Here is a 16,039-nt window from a genome sequence, read left to right on the forward strand (position 1 = left end):
CAAATCCAAGTTCAAAATGCTATGTACTACAGCACTAGATCTGAAAAAGAATCCTGACATCCCAAACATTATTAGTCTTACATGTTACAGTTTTATAGCAAAAAAAGCATTAATTTGGTTAAAAAGCTGAATGACTTATGAATAAATCAGCCATTTAGCAGTAAAGGAGATTCAGCCAATCTCTTACCATTTTTCATTAGATTCAGCAACTTTAAAACTACACTTTATTATTAAAAATGCTCCATGCATGTCCCTATCAACCGAAAAGTGAAAGTGCTGACAGGACAAATTATTGAATTAAGGTTGAAAAACTCTCGTACCTGCTGAAGAATTATGAGCTGATGATAGAGATTTGGATTTGGAGTCCGAAAGGCGAGATATGCTGTTCGCTCTCATTCTAGGAGAAACTTTAGTGCTGTCTGCTGGCGGTGTTATCCTAATGCCACTTCTAATTATGGCTTCTGGAGTACGAGATGATGTCGTGCTTCTAGACATTGTTGCTTCAGAGTCACTGCGCGCTGATAAAGAACCAAGTCTATTTCTCCGTGGCTGAGCAAGCAGGTCAATTCTTGAGATATTTCTCCTTCCAGATGGGGGTTTGGAAGTAGAACTTGTAGTAGACACCTCAGAAGCAACGGATGCTTTATCCGCATCCGCCAGTTCACTATCTGACACTTCACCAAGTCGCGCTCGACGTAAGAGAGAAGTCCTTGTGGGGCGAGGCCTTGGGAGAGTGGTTGATTTACTGGACTGCCCAGCTGATGCTGGAGAGGTCCTCAACTTGGCTGACTTGATACCTTCTGTTTTGGAATGTAAATGTTCATCTGCTGAGGTAAAAGATGTCCTTCCATGCGATTTGCCAGAGCATGTTTCCTGGTCAGAAGATAAGATATCAGAAATGGCAGAATGAGGTACGCTGGAAGTTTGGTCGTCATCTGTTAAATCTACAGAAGGCTGCCTTATTCTTCCACTGCTCTGCACAACCTTGCGTGCATCACCTCTTGAACCAGCATCTGAAGATCGGCTTTTTGTTTTCTTCTCAATTTTGTCTCTAGCGCTTGTAGAAGATGACTTTGAAGCATCCTTTGAAGGAGAACCAGTGGAACATCTATCTTTGTACAGGGTACTAAAGCTTTTTCGTTTCTGAGATTGCTTTCTTTCACTGTCTCCAGTAACAAGGCTAATTGTACTAGCTGTATCCACATCTGATTCAGGCGAAATGGAATTATCTCTATTATAGCTGGGAGTATCAGGTCCTTCGTCGGTTTTGTTTTCTTCACGCAGCTTCGCTTCAAGAAAAGCCATTACAGCTTCAGTGTCCTTTAAGATAAGTGTTGTATCTAGACTAGAATCTGTTTCCACGGAATCACTTTTCTCACTTATTCTACTAGTGGATGTTAAAGACAATGATGGTGGAGTAGTTCCTGTCTGTTTATTGATGTGAGGGATTAGTTCTATAGGTATATTTGTGCTTGGTTTATCTATGGTAAAGCTGCCTTGTCTCACCAGCGGCTTCGATGATTCTTTTTTATCCCCACTAAACCCTTTTGGAGTTGGACATCTTGTTGCATCTTCCGCTTTCCTTCTTTTCCCGTCACTTTGCACCACTTTACTTTCTGCTTTGCCAGAACCACGCCCTGATGCTTTCTCTTTATTGTCTGCTTTATGAGAAAGAGGCGGCTCGTCTCTACTTCTTTCAGCTTGGTTTGGTGTTTTTGAAGAAGATAATTTAGTGGGGGTCCAATGTGTTACCTCCTTTTGTTCCTGCTGCTTAATTTTAGCCAAAGCTTGTTTTACCACCGATGTTTCTCTGCCATTTTCACTCTTCTCTTTGTCAGAAGAAAAGGAACTGTTGGAGTGAAGAAGCGCCTTGTCTGCTTTAGGAGACAGGCCATTCATTGCCCTGCTTGCTTTAGTCACGCTCCTGTCACTAATTTGCCCTATTTCTTTCTGGGTATGAGTTGGAGTTTCTTTCTCTTGAAGTTCAGTGTCTTGCTTTTCACCTATCTCCGATCGCTGGTGGGTTGTAACCTTTGTTCTTTGTCCTTCTGTGGCATTTTCCTCCTTGGGCAACTGTGGAAGTGTTCGCCTCTTTCTATCTCCTTGGCTGGTCAAAGAGGCAGCAGAGGCAGCACTTCTAGCTGACAGGCCAGATTCACTGATATCTGTATCTAAAACATAGGAAAATGGGGAGAGGGAAAACATGTTAAGTAAAAGCACTTGTGTGGGATTCACCTGACAAGCCGTGTCAGTGGAAGCCCTGGGCAAGGACTTCCACTTCTGTAATAAAGCATACCCTCACAACAGCACCATAGCTGTCAACCTTCCCTTTTTTGGTGAGAAATTCCCTTATTTCAGAACTGTTTCCCGCTGCTTCCCGCTGCTATCCTGGATTGTTAGATATCCCATAGACTGTCTCCGGGACAGGTGAGGCTGCTGATCCCTTATTTTCAAATCTGAAAGTTGACAGCTATGAACAGCACACAAGGGGAAAAGAGAGGGATTGTTCCATCTGGCAAGCTGCAATGCTTGTGCAGATGCAACACTCACCATAGCACAACACTGAATGCCACCCTGAAATTCTACAAATATTACAGATGATTTCAATTAAAATTTAGAGGGAGCCTCATTTACTCTTTTTGTTTTGCTTCACAAAGCTTTTAGCATCAAAATTCTTTACAAAGCACCTGTTTTAACAAACACTATTGCTTTAGTGGTTATGAGAAGATTAACAATTGAGCGTGATAAAACGTGCTGCTAGTAGTTGCTATGAAAGATAAATATGTATAGTACCATTTTCTAGAGGAGCAGGAGCAAATGATTCCATCCGTACTTCACTTTCTTCATGTTTTGTATGATTAGCAGCCAGACTAGCCCACTGTGACACCCAGCGCTTGCTTCCAGATACACCAGTGCTTTCCTAATAACAGATTTCAACACAAATCATGCTTACATTGATTTAGTCATTTTAAAGAGAGAGAAAAGGAAAAACATTCAGAAAATTAAGATCTTGGAGAACAAGTCTGCGTGTGTGTGTGCATGTGTATACACACACACACACACACACACACACACACAGATTAAGTGAAATCATGATTCAGTCATTACCATACCTTGACTGATGCCTTTACTGCAAGACTAATTAGGAAGGAGTGTCATCTAGTAGTGAACTTGTGGTTAGAAATTGGCAGTGTGCAGTCATATCTTGGCTTAACAAACAGACACATAGATAAGTTTTATACACCTATACATGTAGCTGCTTTGATTCTCCCTACATGAGTGGGGAAAACAAACCAGGAATTTACCATAGCTGCCCATTACAACTGAAGAACTATGACTGACTGCTTCTGAAACAAGCCAGTTACCAGAGCTTCATATTCTGGCTTGCTTAGAAGGCATCAACCACATTTTGCTAGTTTGAACTTAATAGTTAATGGCAGCTTTCTGGCTTGTCACCTTGCTTGCATGAAAGAAGTAGCAAACTGGCTGCAGGATGCATAGCTACCTCTCATCCAATTTGATAATCCAAACATAGCCAGGGGCATCTATCCATCCATGTTGCTATATTAGCCCTCTTTTATGCAAGTTTAGCATGTACGTTTGACTTTGCTGTTGATTAAGACTATATTACACAGGCATTAGCACTGAAACACCATCATTCAGAGGTTACGAATATAACACGTGGAACATATATTACCACCCAACATAGTACCCTATAGGTTGGAATTTGATAATAATGGGGTAGGAAAGTATAAAATAATGCCAATGCACTTCACATTTGGCAACCAATGTGCCCATTTGGCTTCAGATTGTACAGGAGTAGACGAGTCTAAAAAGCCTGGGACACAAATTTCCACAGTTCTCTAGTGGCTATGGTGGCTCATTTGCTAGAAATAATGTATTTAGCACTAACTCTGGAAGTGTATACTCGATTTTGACCAAACCACATGGGAGCACCACATGGGAAAATCTGGTGCAAGGCCAAGCTCTGCAGTGTTTGCCCTGCAGTCAAGATCACAGATCATGTATTGCAAGTCTGTATTTAGCATAGCATGGAGAGGAAGAATATTTTTAATTCTTATAATAAAGCTCCATAAGCTCAACATCTGTTTACTCTGTGAAAGTTATTTCAAATGGTGGGGAAAAGTGGGTCAAATTTAGGCTGGTCTTTGCAAGTATTTGTTGAGGCTTTGAGACTGAGTGAAACTATAAAGGACTCTGAAGCTGCAGTAGGTTCCTTGTCCAGTAGGTGGCTGTCAAAGAGCCTACTTAGGCTCTCATGTGCCATCAAATTACAGCAGAAGCTGCTTTAGCTTTTTGAAGATTGTAAAACATGTGTGCAAAATGTTAATTCACGTGAAAGGACTTTTGTATTTCCTGCTCTTGCATGTGTCATATTTTCTCCCTCAAGAACGCAGAAACCCGTCTCTTCAGTGATGCATCTGCACAGCACTCACTATAAATCCCTTTAAAACATTATTCACATGTAAAATATGGACTGAAGCAAAATCAGTAATTAGAGGAACGGGTTGGCTTCAAAGTGCTCAGCAACTGTGTGGGAAATGATTATACTACAACCCACTGTGGTAGGCTGATGTGTGGAGATAAAGGCCCAAACTAAACATCAGACACAAACAGCAGCTGCTGGTGGGTGGTTGATATTTATCAGGATTGAAGCAGCCAGGGAGAAGAGATTCTTAACACTTTCCTTCCCTGTAGTCCCAATCTGAATCCGCTATTTGCACTGGAAGAAAATTACTTCATTAGCAGTTGCGAGTGCCAAGTTTGGCCTAACGATAACGAATACGGGGCTCTTATACAACAATATTCATGGTTCAGGTGAAAGTTTAAAAGAAATTTCTCAAATTTTAAGAATCTGTACTATCCTACAGATTAAATTTAGTCTGTGGATGGTCTCAAATTCATCTTTGTCACTGCAGGCCCAGGTAGCCTCTTTAGCAGTTTAGACCCTGCATGACAGAAAAAAGTTATCCTGTCCCTGGTAATGTTTAGAATTGACTATTGGTAACATTTTGTAAATGGTCTGCCTTTGAAAACTATTTGGCAAATGCCCTTGGTGCAGAATGCAGATTCCAGGTTACTGTCACTGGTTGTTTTGAACATACCACACCAATACTTAAAGAACTTCAGTGGCTGCCAGTTCACTTCTTATTTTTTTTTAAATAGTTTTTTGTGTGTGTTTCTGAACCCAATTCAAAGATCTGGCGTTTGCTTTTATAGTTCTATGTGGCTTGAGGTCCAGCTAGCTGTATTAACTCTTATTCCTCTGTCAACCAATCTGTGAATTGAGGAAACCTTCAGCGGCTCTCCTAGCAGAAGCCTCAATATGAAAGGCAACTAGAGAGAGGTCCTTTAGGATTGTGACACTTGGTTCCTGGAACTCCCTCTACAGAAACAAATGTTATCATAATTTTGGTGCCAGGCAAATATGTTGTTATTTATTCAGTCCTGTGCTTACACCGTTGCCTTAATATACTGTTATCTGAACCTTGTATTTTATTCAAGGAAACAACACCTAAGGATAATATACAAATCTTTCACAAGTAAACAAACGTAGCAGGTTGGTTGTGGGTGACATTCTCAGGGTCAGCTAATAGATACATAATTGTCATAAGATTGACTTGCATGCATTCATATAGGAAGAAAATATGCATGAACTCAAAGCCCCTGAATTTCTGTTAACTAAAAAAAAAGGTCAAAAGGGCTGTCTCAACTGTGATTGTGTTTAACCAGGTAACTACCAATTCACAGACTAGTTTCTTCATGTGATCATAGCCAGTTTGTTAAATTCTGTGGCACAATTCATGTGGTATGTATAAGTAGCCTCCAATATATTGTTAATTTCTAAATAAAACTGATCCAAATTTCAGTGCACTTATTTCCTATACCAAAGTAATTACATCACCATAAAATGAGTATTGCCACAGACACAGAGATGTGAGATTCTGTAACATCTTATTTTATATTATAGGAATACTTTTCAATATAGTCTCCTTTGGAAAAAACAGAATTACTCATCAAATATTCCCATCAGTCTCAATGGGACTACTCCAAGGTAAGCTGTTTAAGAATGATAAACTGACTGGATTTTGGATTCTATACTTCTTTGTTCCCATAGCTGCTTATTCCACATTTATATTCCCACCCTTACAAGCCATGTTTTTCATTATACAGTTCTCAAAATGAAAGGGATAGGAAATGACAGAAATAAATGATTAAACAATAAGATGTTTTTAAAATATAAAATAATTCCTTGAAAGGATAATCCTGCAAAATATTTTTGCATCTTTGAAATATTAAAGGGGGGGGGGGGGGAAGAGTAATGAAACTTGAAAAGTCTGGGATTTCTCAGTATCTTAATGCAAAGGAAGCTTAGTCAAAAACCACCAGTAAAGGATTACCGTATTTTTCACTCTATAAGACGCACCAGACCACAAGACAAGAAAAAAATTATTCTGAATCTCAGAAGCCAGAACAGCAAGAGGGATCACTGTGCAGCGAAAGCAGCAATCTCTCTCACTGTTCTGGCTTCTGGGATAGCTGCGCAGCCTGCATTCGCTCCATAAGACGCACACACATTTCCCCTTACTTTTTAGGAGGGAAAAAGTGAGTCTTATAGAGCAAAAAATTCGGTAACTGTCACAACATACCGTTAGACAATGTCAGCAATAAAATAAAATACTTTAACTTCTCAGAAGTTTAATTCCACACATGATTTCCCTTATTCACCTTCTGAAGTTCTTCCAGGAGCCTAACCTAAAGCTCTCTCAATTGTTGGTAGTATTCAAATTATAGGACATATAGAATATGTATGCATTGGTTGCTATGGGTATGTTATGGCGTCACTTGCTACAGATTCTACAAGACAGGAACATTCTTTCTAAACACTACTGAGAAAACCTCAATACATGTTTTTATTTGGTATTCAAAACCATGGTCCTTTTAAGTAATACCTCAATGGAATAGCTTGTCTCTGGAGGCAAAATTGAGGAATGGTAAAATATTCAGGTAATTTGATTTGCGGGGGCAAAATGGTGAAAGTTTCAGGGGTGATCAATATATTGCCCATGAACTGCACATAGGTCTTAAACCACCTTTAGAGCATTCCCAGTAACTCCAGCTTTCATTTCAACACAAAAAGCTTGTAGCTGTTCCTTGTTGCACTGATAGATTCTGGAATGTTGAAAACAGGATGTCCCAATATTAAGGGTTCAGAAACAATGAAACAAGCCCAAATAATTATAGAAAGTCTCTTTCAAGGCTTGACTCAGAGGAAACACTTCCTGAATAGTAATACTTGTCATGGGCAAATGCATACCGGCATCTGCTATGTTCTTGACAATGTTGCATAAATTTTACTATTCATAATCAAAATATGATTTTTTCTTAGCCTCCTCTCGTGACATATTTGTGAGAAAGTTGCCTGCCTTAAGAGTCAATATAATATAGATAGTATATCACCTTCTCAGGCCATCACCTCCATCACAGTTCCTTTAGTTTTCTCTAAAACCCACATTCCAACTAAAACTCACAGAATACTAGTTGTTCTGTATAAAATGGCTACTTGCCCAGTTCTGGGATGGGCAGCAGTTGTGGCCCATCATAGCTTCCCCTTTCCCCCATGGGGAGTGAAAAGCCTCTTGGTATCGGCCAGCCATTGGGTCCTGCCCTTGCAGGGCACTATGAATGGCGGGATAGCCCACCAATGCCAAATTTGAACTGCCCAGTGAGGGGGCAGACACAGGGGCAGAGCCTGGGTGCATACTGGAGTGCAGAAATCTTTGTTCCGGTCCACCAGCCAGGAATAAAAGCCTTCTGAGCTGAGTCTTGCAGCTCAGTCAGCCAACGAGCATAAAACATCCTTTTGCTTCAGAATGCAAAGTAAGATGTTTAGAGACTTGCAGTATAACATTTGCTTATTTTCAATTTTTCCATTCTATAACAATGAGATAATTTTATAAAATGGTGTTCACAGTGTTATTGAAAATGGATTTTAGTAAAACACCATGTGGGTCAAAATGTGATTTGGAAACAGTGGCATGATCAGACTTTTTCTACTTGGCATTGAGATTGCCCACTTAACAGTATAGTACCATATTATAGTGTAATAATAAAAGTTTTGAATAGTGATGAATGGCATGGCTGAAAATTCTTTTCTGTGGTTCCTCCCTCTTAGCCCTCTCCGCTAAACACCATAAAGGTAAAAGGTAAAGGTACCCCTGCCCGTACGGGCCAGTCTTGACAGACTCTGGGGTTGTGCGCCCATCTCACTCAAGAGGCCAGGGGCCAGCGCTGTCCGGAGACACTTCCGGGTCACGTGGCCAGCGTGACATCGCTGCTCTGGCGAGCCAGAGCTGCACACGGAAACGCCGTTTACCTTCCCGCCAGTAAGCGGTCCCTATTTATCTACTTGCACCCGGGGGTGCTTTCGAACTGCTAGGTTGGCAGGTGCTGGGACCGAGCAACGGGAGCGCACCCAGCAGCGGGGATTCGAACCACCGACCTTTCGGTCGGCAAGCCCTAGGCGCTGAGGCTTTAACCCACAGCGCCACCCGCGTCCCCACTAAACACCATACTTCAGATTAATAGTGCCACTTCAAGGTACATTGCAAATCCCTCATTTTATTTTGGCTATCTGTCAATGAACTTGACTCACTTAATCAATATGGGGTTTTTTTAAGAAAAAAAACCCCAAAATATTAAGATACTGCTTGGAGTTTTCAAAATAAATCTTATACAATATATCATCTTATATAAATATATAACATTGAATATGGGTATTAAGGTTGCATACTCACATTTAAAGCACATTCCCCCCTCAAGAATCATTGGATCTGTTGTTTACCCCTCACAGCACCACAGTTCCCAGGATTCTCTTTTTGGGGAGGTGGGGATGTACTTTAAATGCATAATGCATAAACAGCCGAAGAAACAGAACAGATGCTGCTTTACAACAGTTCTGGAAAAGAAAGTATTAGAAGGAAATTCAGCTCCAGGTGACAAAAATAACTGTATATAAGAAAGGTAAAAATAAGGATTAGTAAAAGAGTTGTGTAATTTCTTCCCATATTTAAGCTTAAGGAACGATATCATTATGCATAGCAAACTCAGGTAACAGTTACATATTTTATCTTAGATGTCTTTATCACCCCTTTCCCTTCATGTTTAGGTGAAACATACAGGTGCTTATTGCATTTGCTGCTCTCTGTAGTTCCATCTATGGTTGCAGGAGTCTTTTTTGGTGTAAGAAAGTTTGGCTTTACTGTCATTCCTTAGACCTTCTTCGTGAACCTCTAAAATATTACTAGACACTATCAAAAGTTGACACAGAGGTTTATTATAGACTTAAATGCTATGCTGATTCCTGAGCACGATGGCAATGCTTTTGCAAAAGCAGTGATCCATGAACTTTCCATCTGGAAAGATCAACGTCTTTCCATCTGCACTCACAGTCTGCATGTCCTTTTCCTTGCATAATTGCAAATTTCAGAACTTTTCTTGACCAACACCCGAATATAGTATAGCTAACAATGCAGCAACTCTGGTATTTATCTTTTCTTTAGTTGCTTCTGTCATATCTGCACAGTGGCATACATAAATGAAATGCTGCACAGAAGAGCATGCTATGTATTATGCGCAAAGGTCGCAAGTGGCCATGGTTTTGCAGAGAAGAGATATAAGCTCTAACAAAGAAATCAGAGATACAATAATTTAAAAATTAGTTCATATTCTCTAAGGAAGCTTTGCTTGCTAGCTACTTAATACTGACTATATTAAGGTCCTCTCCTTTGTTGGTAGAGTAGAAAAAAGAAGATGACCCATCAAAAATTGAATTCTACCTCTGTGTCAAGAAATCCAGTTGTACTCAGTGGTCTTTTTTCTTCCAGCACTACTGTAGCAGAATTTATAGCCCAATCTTTTACTAAATCTTTCTGGCTCTCGTTGATAACAGGCCTATTATAATCCTGGCTGTCATCCACTCCAAAAACCTGAAAATAAAACAAATAATCACACACATTAACTGAAAGCCTTCCCAATTAAATTAAATTTGAATGTATGGGTGGTCCTCTAACAAATCAGTTAGCCAGTTAAAAAAAAGAGCAGAAACTTGAATAGCTTGTTGTGAAGTGTAAATCTTGCCAACAATTTGCTATTAAAAATAGAGCTTTGCAAGCAGAACTGATATGTTCCAGTTCTAGGGAAGGTTCAAATAAGTTAATTATTCTTATTTTTCTAATGTTAGACTAATATGAAAAGAAGAGGGATGACCTAACTGTAAAAATAAAATAACTTCAAAATACTCTTTGAGGGTTTTTCAAGCTTTTAATTTGTATATAAAGCTATGTTTACGCATTATTTGCTAGCATCATGTGGATTATAAAGATCTCATTGGGTTTAAGAAAAATGTAGTCACTTTTGAGATATCTCCTCAATGTGCACAGTTACATATCAATTTACTTATGTTCCCTTAAAACGTGGTTAAGTGTGTGCATGCCTGCCTGAATGCAGCAGGCGAAAACAGCCCACAGCAAGGAAGCTACCATCAAGAGAAAACAATTACGCAAAAATCAATAGTAATTGAAAAGAAGGGGGCAACAGTCTTACTAGTAAAGTGAGTATGAGGTAATGCTGAAGACAGCTGCAGATTCCTTCTGCACTATGAGGAAAGATGTTAAAAGACTTACAATTCTTTAATTCTATTGCAGAAACTAAAATGTGCCATCAGCACCCACAGTAGGCAAACACAGCCTCCAACTAATACCACATATTATTATATTAACTCTACTTCGTACTTATTAATAAAGTTCCCATCCTCTTTTCTTCCTTTTCTGCTGACTGATCTACGAAGGAGTTTACAACATCAGCTGAGTATACCATTTACCTATTTCTGTGTTTCTGTCATAGTAGCAGCTTCCTTGTCCAACTTTCTCTACTCCCTGGTGGGCTAGGAACAAAGGTAAGAGCTATTTCCTAGTTCTGCTGGATCTCTCAGCGGCGTTTGATACAATCAACCATGACATCCTTCTGCACCTTCTAGAGGAGCTGGGGGCACTGTTATACAGTGGTTCCGCTCCTTCCTCCTGGGCTGTGTCCAGAAAGTGGTGGTAGGGGATGAGTGTTCAGACCGCTGGGCCCTCACTTGTGGGGTGCCTCAGGGTTCTGTCCTCTCCCCCATGCTTTTTAAGATCTACATGAAGCCGCTGGGATAGATCATCAGGGGGTTTGGGCTCGGTGTCCATCAATATGCAGATGATACTCAACTCTACCTCTCTTTTAGGATAGATCATCAGGGGGTTTGGGCTCGGTGTCCATCAATATGCAGATGATACTCAACTCTACCTCTCTTTTAAATCGGAACCAATGAAGGCAGTGAAGGTCCTGTGTGAGTGCCTGGAGGTGGTTGGAGGATGGATGGTGGCTAATGGATTGAGGTTGAATCCTGACAAGACAGAAGTACACAGCCTGGGAGTCATTTTGGACTCACAGCTGTCCATGGAGGCACAGGTAAATTCTGTGTCCAGGGCAGCTGTTTACCAGCTCCATCTTGTACACAGGCTGAGACCCTACCTACCTGCAGACTGTATTGCCAGAGTGGTGCATGCTGTAGTTATCTCCCGCTTGGACTACTGCAATGCGCTCTATGAGGGGCTACCTTTGAAGGTCACCCGGAAAATACAACTGTATTACAGTATTTTAATATTTTTTTGGAAGCCACCCAGAGTGGGCTATAAATAATAAATTATTATTATATTATTATATACAACTAATACAGAATGTGGCAGCTAGACTGGTTACTGGGGGTGGCTGCCGAGACCATATAACACCCGTCCTCAAAGACCTACATTGGCTCCCAGTACATTTCCAAGCACAATTCAAAGTCTTGGTGCTGACCTTTAAAGCCCTAAATGGCCTCGGCCCTGTATACCTGAAGTAGCACCTCCACCCCCATCATTCTGCCTGGACACCGAGGTCCAGCGCCGAGGGCTTTCTGGCGGTTCCCTCACTGTGAGAAGCAAAGCTACAGGGAACCAGTCAGAGGGCCTTCTTGGTAGTGGCGCCTGCCCTGTGGAACGCCCTCCCATCAGATGTCAAAGAGATAAACAACTACCTGACATTTAGAAGACATCTGAAGGCAGCCCTGTTTAGGGAAGTTTTTAATGTGTGACATTTTAATGTATTTTTAATCTTTGTTGGAAGCCGCCCAGAATGGCTGGGGAAACCCAGCCAGATGGGCAGGATACAAATAATAATAATAGTAATAATTTCCAGATTCTACTTACCTTTAAAGCTCTATTCATATGCTATCCATGTATAGAATATACACGTACATAACAAACTAGGGCCATGCTTCCTGCTCCTGAGGTATGCAGCTACAGCATGTGATGCTGGAAGAAGCATGCAGCATGATTCCCCCATGTGTTGAATCCATGTCTGAGTAAGGCTCAATTGTCTCCATTAACTCATTCCTTCTTGTTGATGTTCTTCTTTCAGTTAAGCAGACTTCATCTCTCAGCTTATTTACCACCAGATAGGAGAATGCCCCTCCTACATTTTATTTCCACCCTCAAGATATTTTCAGAGCCACCACAGAGTTTTTCCGGGTCATTTGGCCAGCGTGACTAAACAGCTACTGGCGCACGGAGGACCGTGACAAGTGCCAGAGCGCATGGAAACGCTGTTTACCTTCCCACCACAGCGGTACCTATTTATCTACTTGCACTGGCATGCTTTCGAACTGCTAGTTGGCAGGAGCTGGGACAGAGCAATGGGAGCTCACCCCATTGCAGCGATTTGAACCGCTAACCTGCCAATCAGCAAGCCCAACACCCCAATCTTAGATAATACTTTCTACAGAATGAAGTACAAATAACAAAATAACCTTTGTTATAAAGGAATTAATGATTACTTAAATAAGGATTTCAGGCTGTATCCACTGCTGTCCATGCATGAGCAGAAGAGTTTTCCACTCATGAGGTGGGACTTCACAGTCGTCTCTCTCTCCCCCTCCCCTTTACACAATCTCAAAATTTGTTCTGCAGTGCTATGAAGTTATCCAGAGCAGATTAGGGTAGTGCATGCAGGAAGGAGAGGAAGGTGAAGTTCCATTTTGTGAACTGAGAAGGCCATATTATGAGTCCTAGTACTCCTGACATTCTTTGGTGATGGCACAACATAAAGGGCCTCCCAGACAGATTGAGTCTTTGGCAGAAAAGTAGAGGGAGAAGCACTCTTTCATGATAATGCTAAAAAGTAAAATGCATGGGATACATGCTACTCAACCTTTTCACACAAATGTTTGACATACCTGCAGTAACAATGAAAATGTTATTTTCAATCTGTTTTGCTTCTGAAAAAATCAGCACATCAACATGTCTAAATATGATAAGAAGGAAAATTAACACTATGGTGTGGGCTTCCAATAGCTGCTTAAGCCAGTACAAGGAGCTTGGGTATCCCAGTGGATTTTCTTTTTATGGTTGTGTAACAGCGTTTTACTTTCTTGACAGCCAACTCCCTACTCCACCCCCAATAATCACAGACTGCTTTTAGATCTTATAGGTTTCAGAAGAAGCTCACCAGATGCTATGAGGCTCTCTGAGAAAAACCCTGCCCTAGGATTCATGAAGCTTGTTACATTTGGATCCTGGCCACCATTTTAAAGTGATATTTAACATACTGAAATAAATTATTTGTCTACAGACAAGTGACATTAAACATTTAAGAAAAAGCAAAAGGGTACATGTTATTGAAGACTATTTTGGGAAAGATTCCTGAATACGTTAAAAGTGAACACAAATTATCTACTCTCTGTTTTTATAATTGTATAGTCTATTGTTGTTACCTGCCTTGGGACCTTATGGAGAAGGACAGGCAAGAAATCTTAAGCATACATACATACATACATACCGTATTTTTTGCCCCATAGGGCGCACCAGCCCATAAGACGCACCTAGGTTTTTTTTGGGGGGGGGAAATGAAAAAAAAATTTATTTCCCCCCCAAAGGCGCTAGGCTGGGGCGGGGAAAGCCCAAGCTCCCCCCGACCCCAGCCCCCAGAACAGGCTGCTCTCCGCAAGCCGTGGGAGCCCTCCCGCGGCTTGCGCAGAGCTACCCGAAGCCCCGGCGCGACTGCTGAGTGCGCCGGGGCTTCGGGATAAGAGGCAGCTCTGCGCAAGCCGGGGGAGCCCTCCCGCGGCTTGCGCAGAGCTACCTGAAGCCCCGGCGCGACTGCTGAGCGTGCCGGGGCTTCGGGATAAGAGGCAGCTCTGCACAAGCCGGGGGAGCCTTCCCGCGGCTTGCGCAGAGCTATCCGAAGCCCCGGCGCGACTGCTCTGTGCGCTGGGGCTTCGGGGTGCATGGCGCAAGCCATGGGAGCCCGGGGGGGAACTCCCGCGGGCTCCGACGGATTGCGGATAGCTTCCTGAAGCCTGCATTTGCCCCATAGGATGCACACACATTTCCCCTTCATTTTGGGAGGGGGGAAAGTGTGTCCTATAGGGCGAAAAATAAAGTACATACATACATACTAACTACAGTGCCCTGAGCAAACCATCTTCATTTATTCCAATCAGTTTCACTGAAGATCAATTTGAAAAATTCACACATTTAAATTGGAAGTTGCATAAATTATTTTCGCTAGTGTATACTGTCTGCATTATAAAGTTATACGTCTATGGGTATACAGTTGTCAGAAAAGATCCAGGTAAGAACACCTTGCATACTGTGATCTGGTCCCAAGAAACTACACCAAAAGTCAAAAAGCCAAAGGGTGATTTAGACTTCAGTTTCAAAATATGTTCACCATGTGACACAGGGGCAGGTATACTGTTCATGCAAAAGTGGCCACTGTCAAAAGCAGTTTGACATGGCATGGGGGATCAGTTATTTAAAACAAAAAAAGCCAAAAATTCCACTTTGTGCAGCCCTCTTTGAGCATGCCCAAAGTAGTTCCTTGAATTGCACATTAAGGTTTTTTTCATTGTCTGGCAAAAGTAGTGGTAGCAAACTAGACTGAAACAAACCAAAACAATCAATTGCTCAGGCCACAACCCTACACACACTTACTAGGAAGTTATATTATTGAAATATAATATAATTCTGATATAAATTTAAGATTGGGTTACCACTAATTCAAGTAGTTTGATACAGGCCTGGCAGAAGTCCGTCATCAGCCAGATCAAATTGCCTCAGGACTCTCAGTTTAGCAAGCCTTTAGAAAATATGAAATTTCAACACTCACCTTCAGAACCTGCATGAGCCTTAGCATTGTAAACAAATGCACAACAGTGATGATGCAGAATTCCTAACACTATTTCAAGAATTCCAACAGGCTTTCTAACCCCAAAACCTATAAATCATTGCAAACAGTCTGCTCTGTTCTTCCACCACTGGTCATTCATCCTCTGTTGCTCATGATTACTATTTCATGCCTCCACCTCAGCAATATTATTATGCTATGCCAGTTGAAAGTGGGCCGCCTAAGTCCTATTGTGAACAGGAGGTAATGGTAACTGTTGTGTGACTCACATATGTGTTGCTGCCTTTTAAGCCTTCTGGGGAAAAATTTGCTCCCTTCTGTTTATTTTTGTAGCTCATGCCTCAGTGTTCTCCTGGGCATGCCTGATTATCTGCTTTGAGTGTGGGTGGTCTGGTTTTGGCTCCAACCCAGTTGCTACAACTTCGTATCATAACATAACATCTAGATCTTTTTCCATTGTTTTAATTCAATTAATGTTTAATTAGCTTTTAATGAATATCCTTTCTATGCTTTAGCATTTTCTATTTTATCTGTGTCATTGTATTTTTTTAACTGTAACTCACCTTGCAAAAAAAGGTGGGGAGCAAATAATTATAATAACAACAACAATAACAACACCTGGAAGCCAGTTTCAGAAGGCAAAAGGCTGTACTACTGTAAGACTAGAGAATTTTAAAAGTTTAAAAATGACCAGTGCAAGAATAAGCCCATGCACCTAGAGTTGCCACATGGAAAATGCAGTAAGCTTGTTTTCTCCCAC

The 16,039-nt window shown here is 41.3% G+C and overlaps 1 protein-coding gene across 40 annotated transcripts in view; it reads right to left on the reverse strand.

Annotated features, from left to right (window-relative positions):
- The window catches only part of CEP170 (centrosomal protein 170), a 76,480-nt gene that overhangs the window by 18,136 nt on the left and 42,305 nt on the right, over positions 1-16,039 (reverse strand). For 26 of the 40 annotated variants that reach the window (XM_083732080.1, XM_083732074.1, XM_083732061.1 and 23 more), the window contains 3 exons: positions 9,861-10,010; positions 2,794-2,920; positions 321-2,171 (listed from right to left, as the gene is read on the reverse strand). In XM_083732080.1, coding sequence (XP_083588206.1) covers positions 321-2,171; positions 2,794-2,920; positions 9,861-10,010 — 2,128 coding nt within the window. The remainder of the gene's footprint in view (positions 1-320; positions 2,172-2,793; positions 2,921-9,860; positions 10,011-16,039) is intronic. The other 14 variants (XM_083732078.1, XM_083732076.1, XM_083732070.1 and 11 more) reach the window with 1 other exon arrangement.

Source organism: Podarcis gaigeae (genome assembly GCF_964106915.1).
Source record: "Podarcis gaigeae genome assembly, chromosome: 3".
In the NCBI taxonomy this organism is placed as follows: domain Eukaryota; kingdom Metazoa; phylum Chordata; class Lepidosauria; order Squamata; family Lacertidae; genus Podarcis; species Podarcis gaigeae.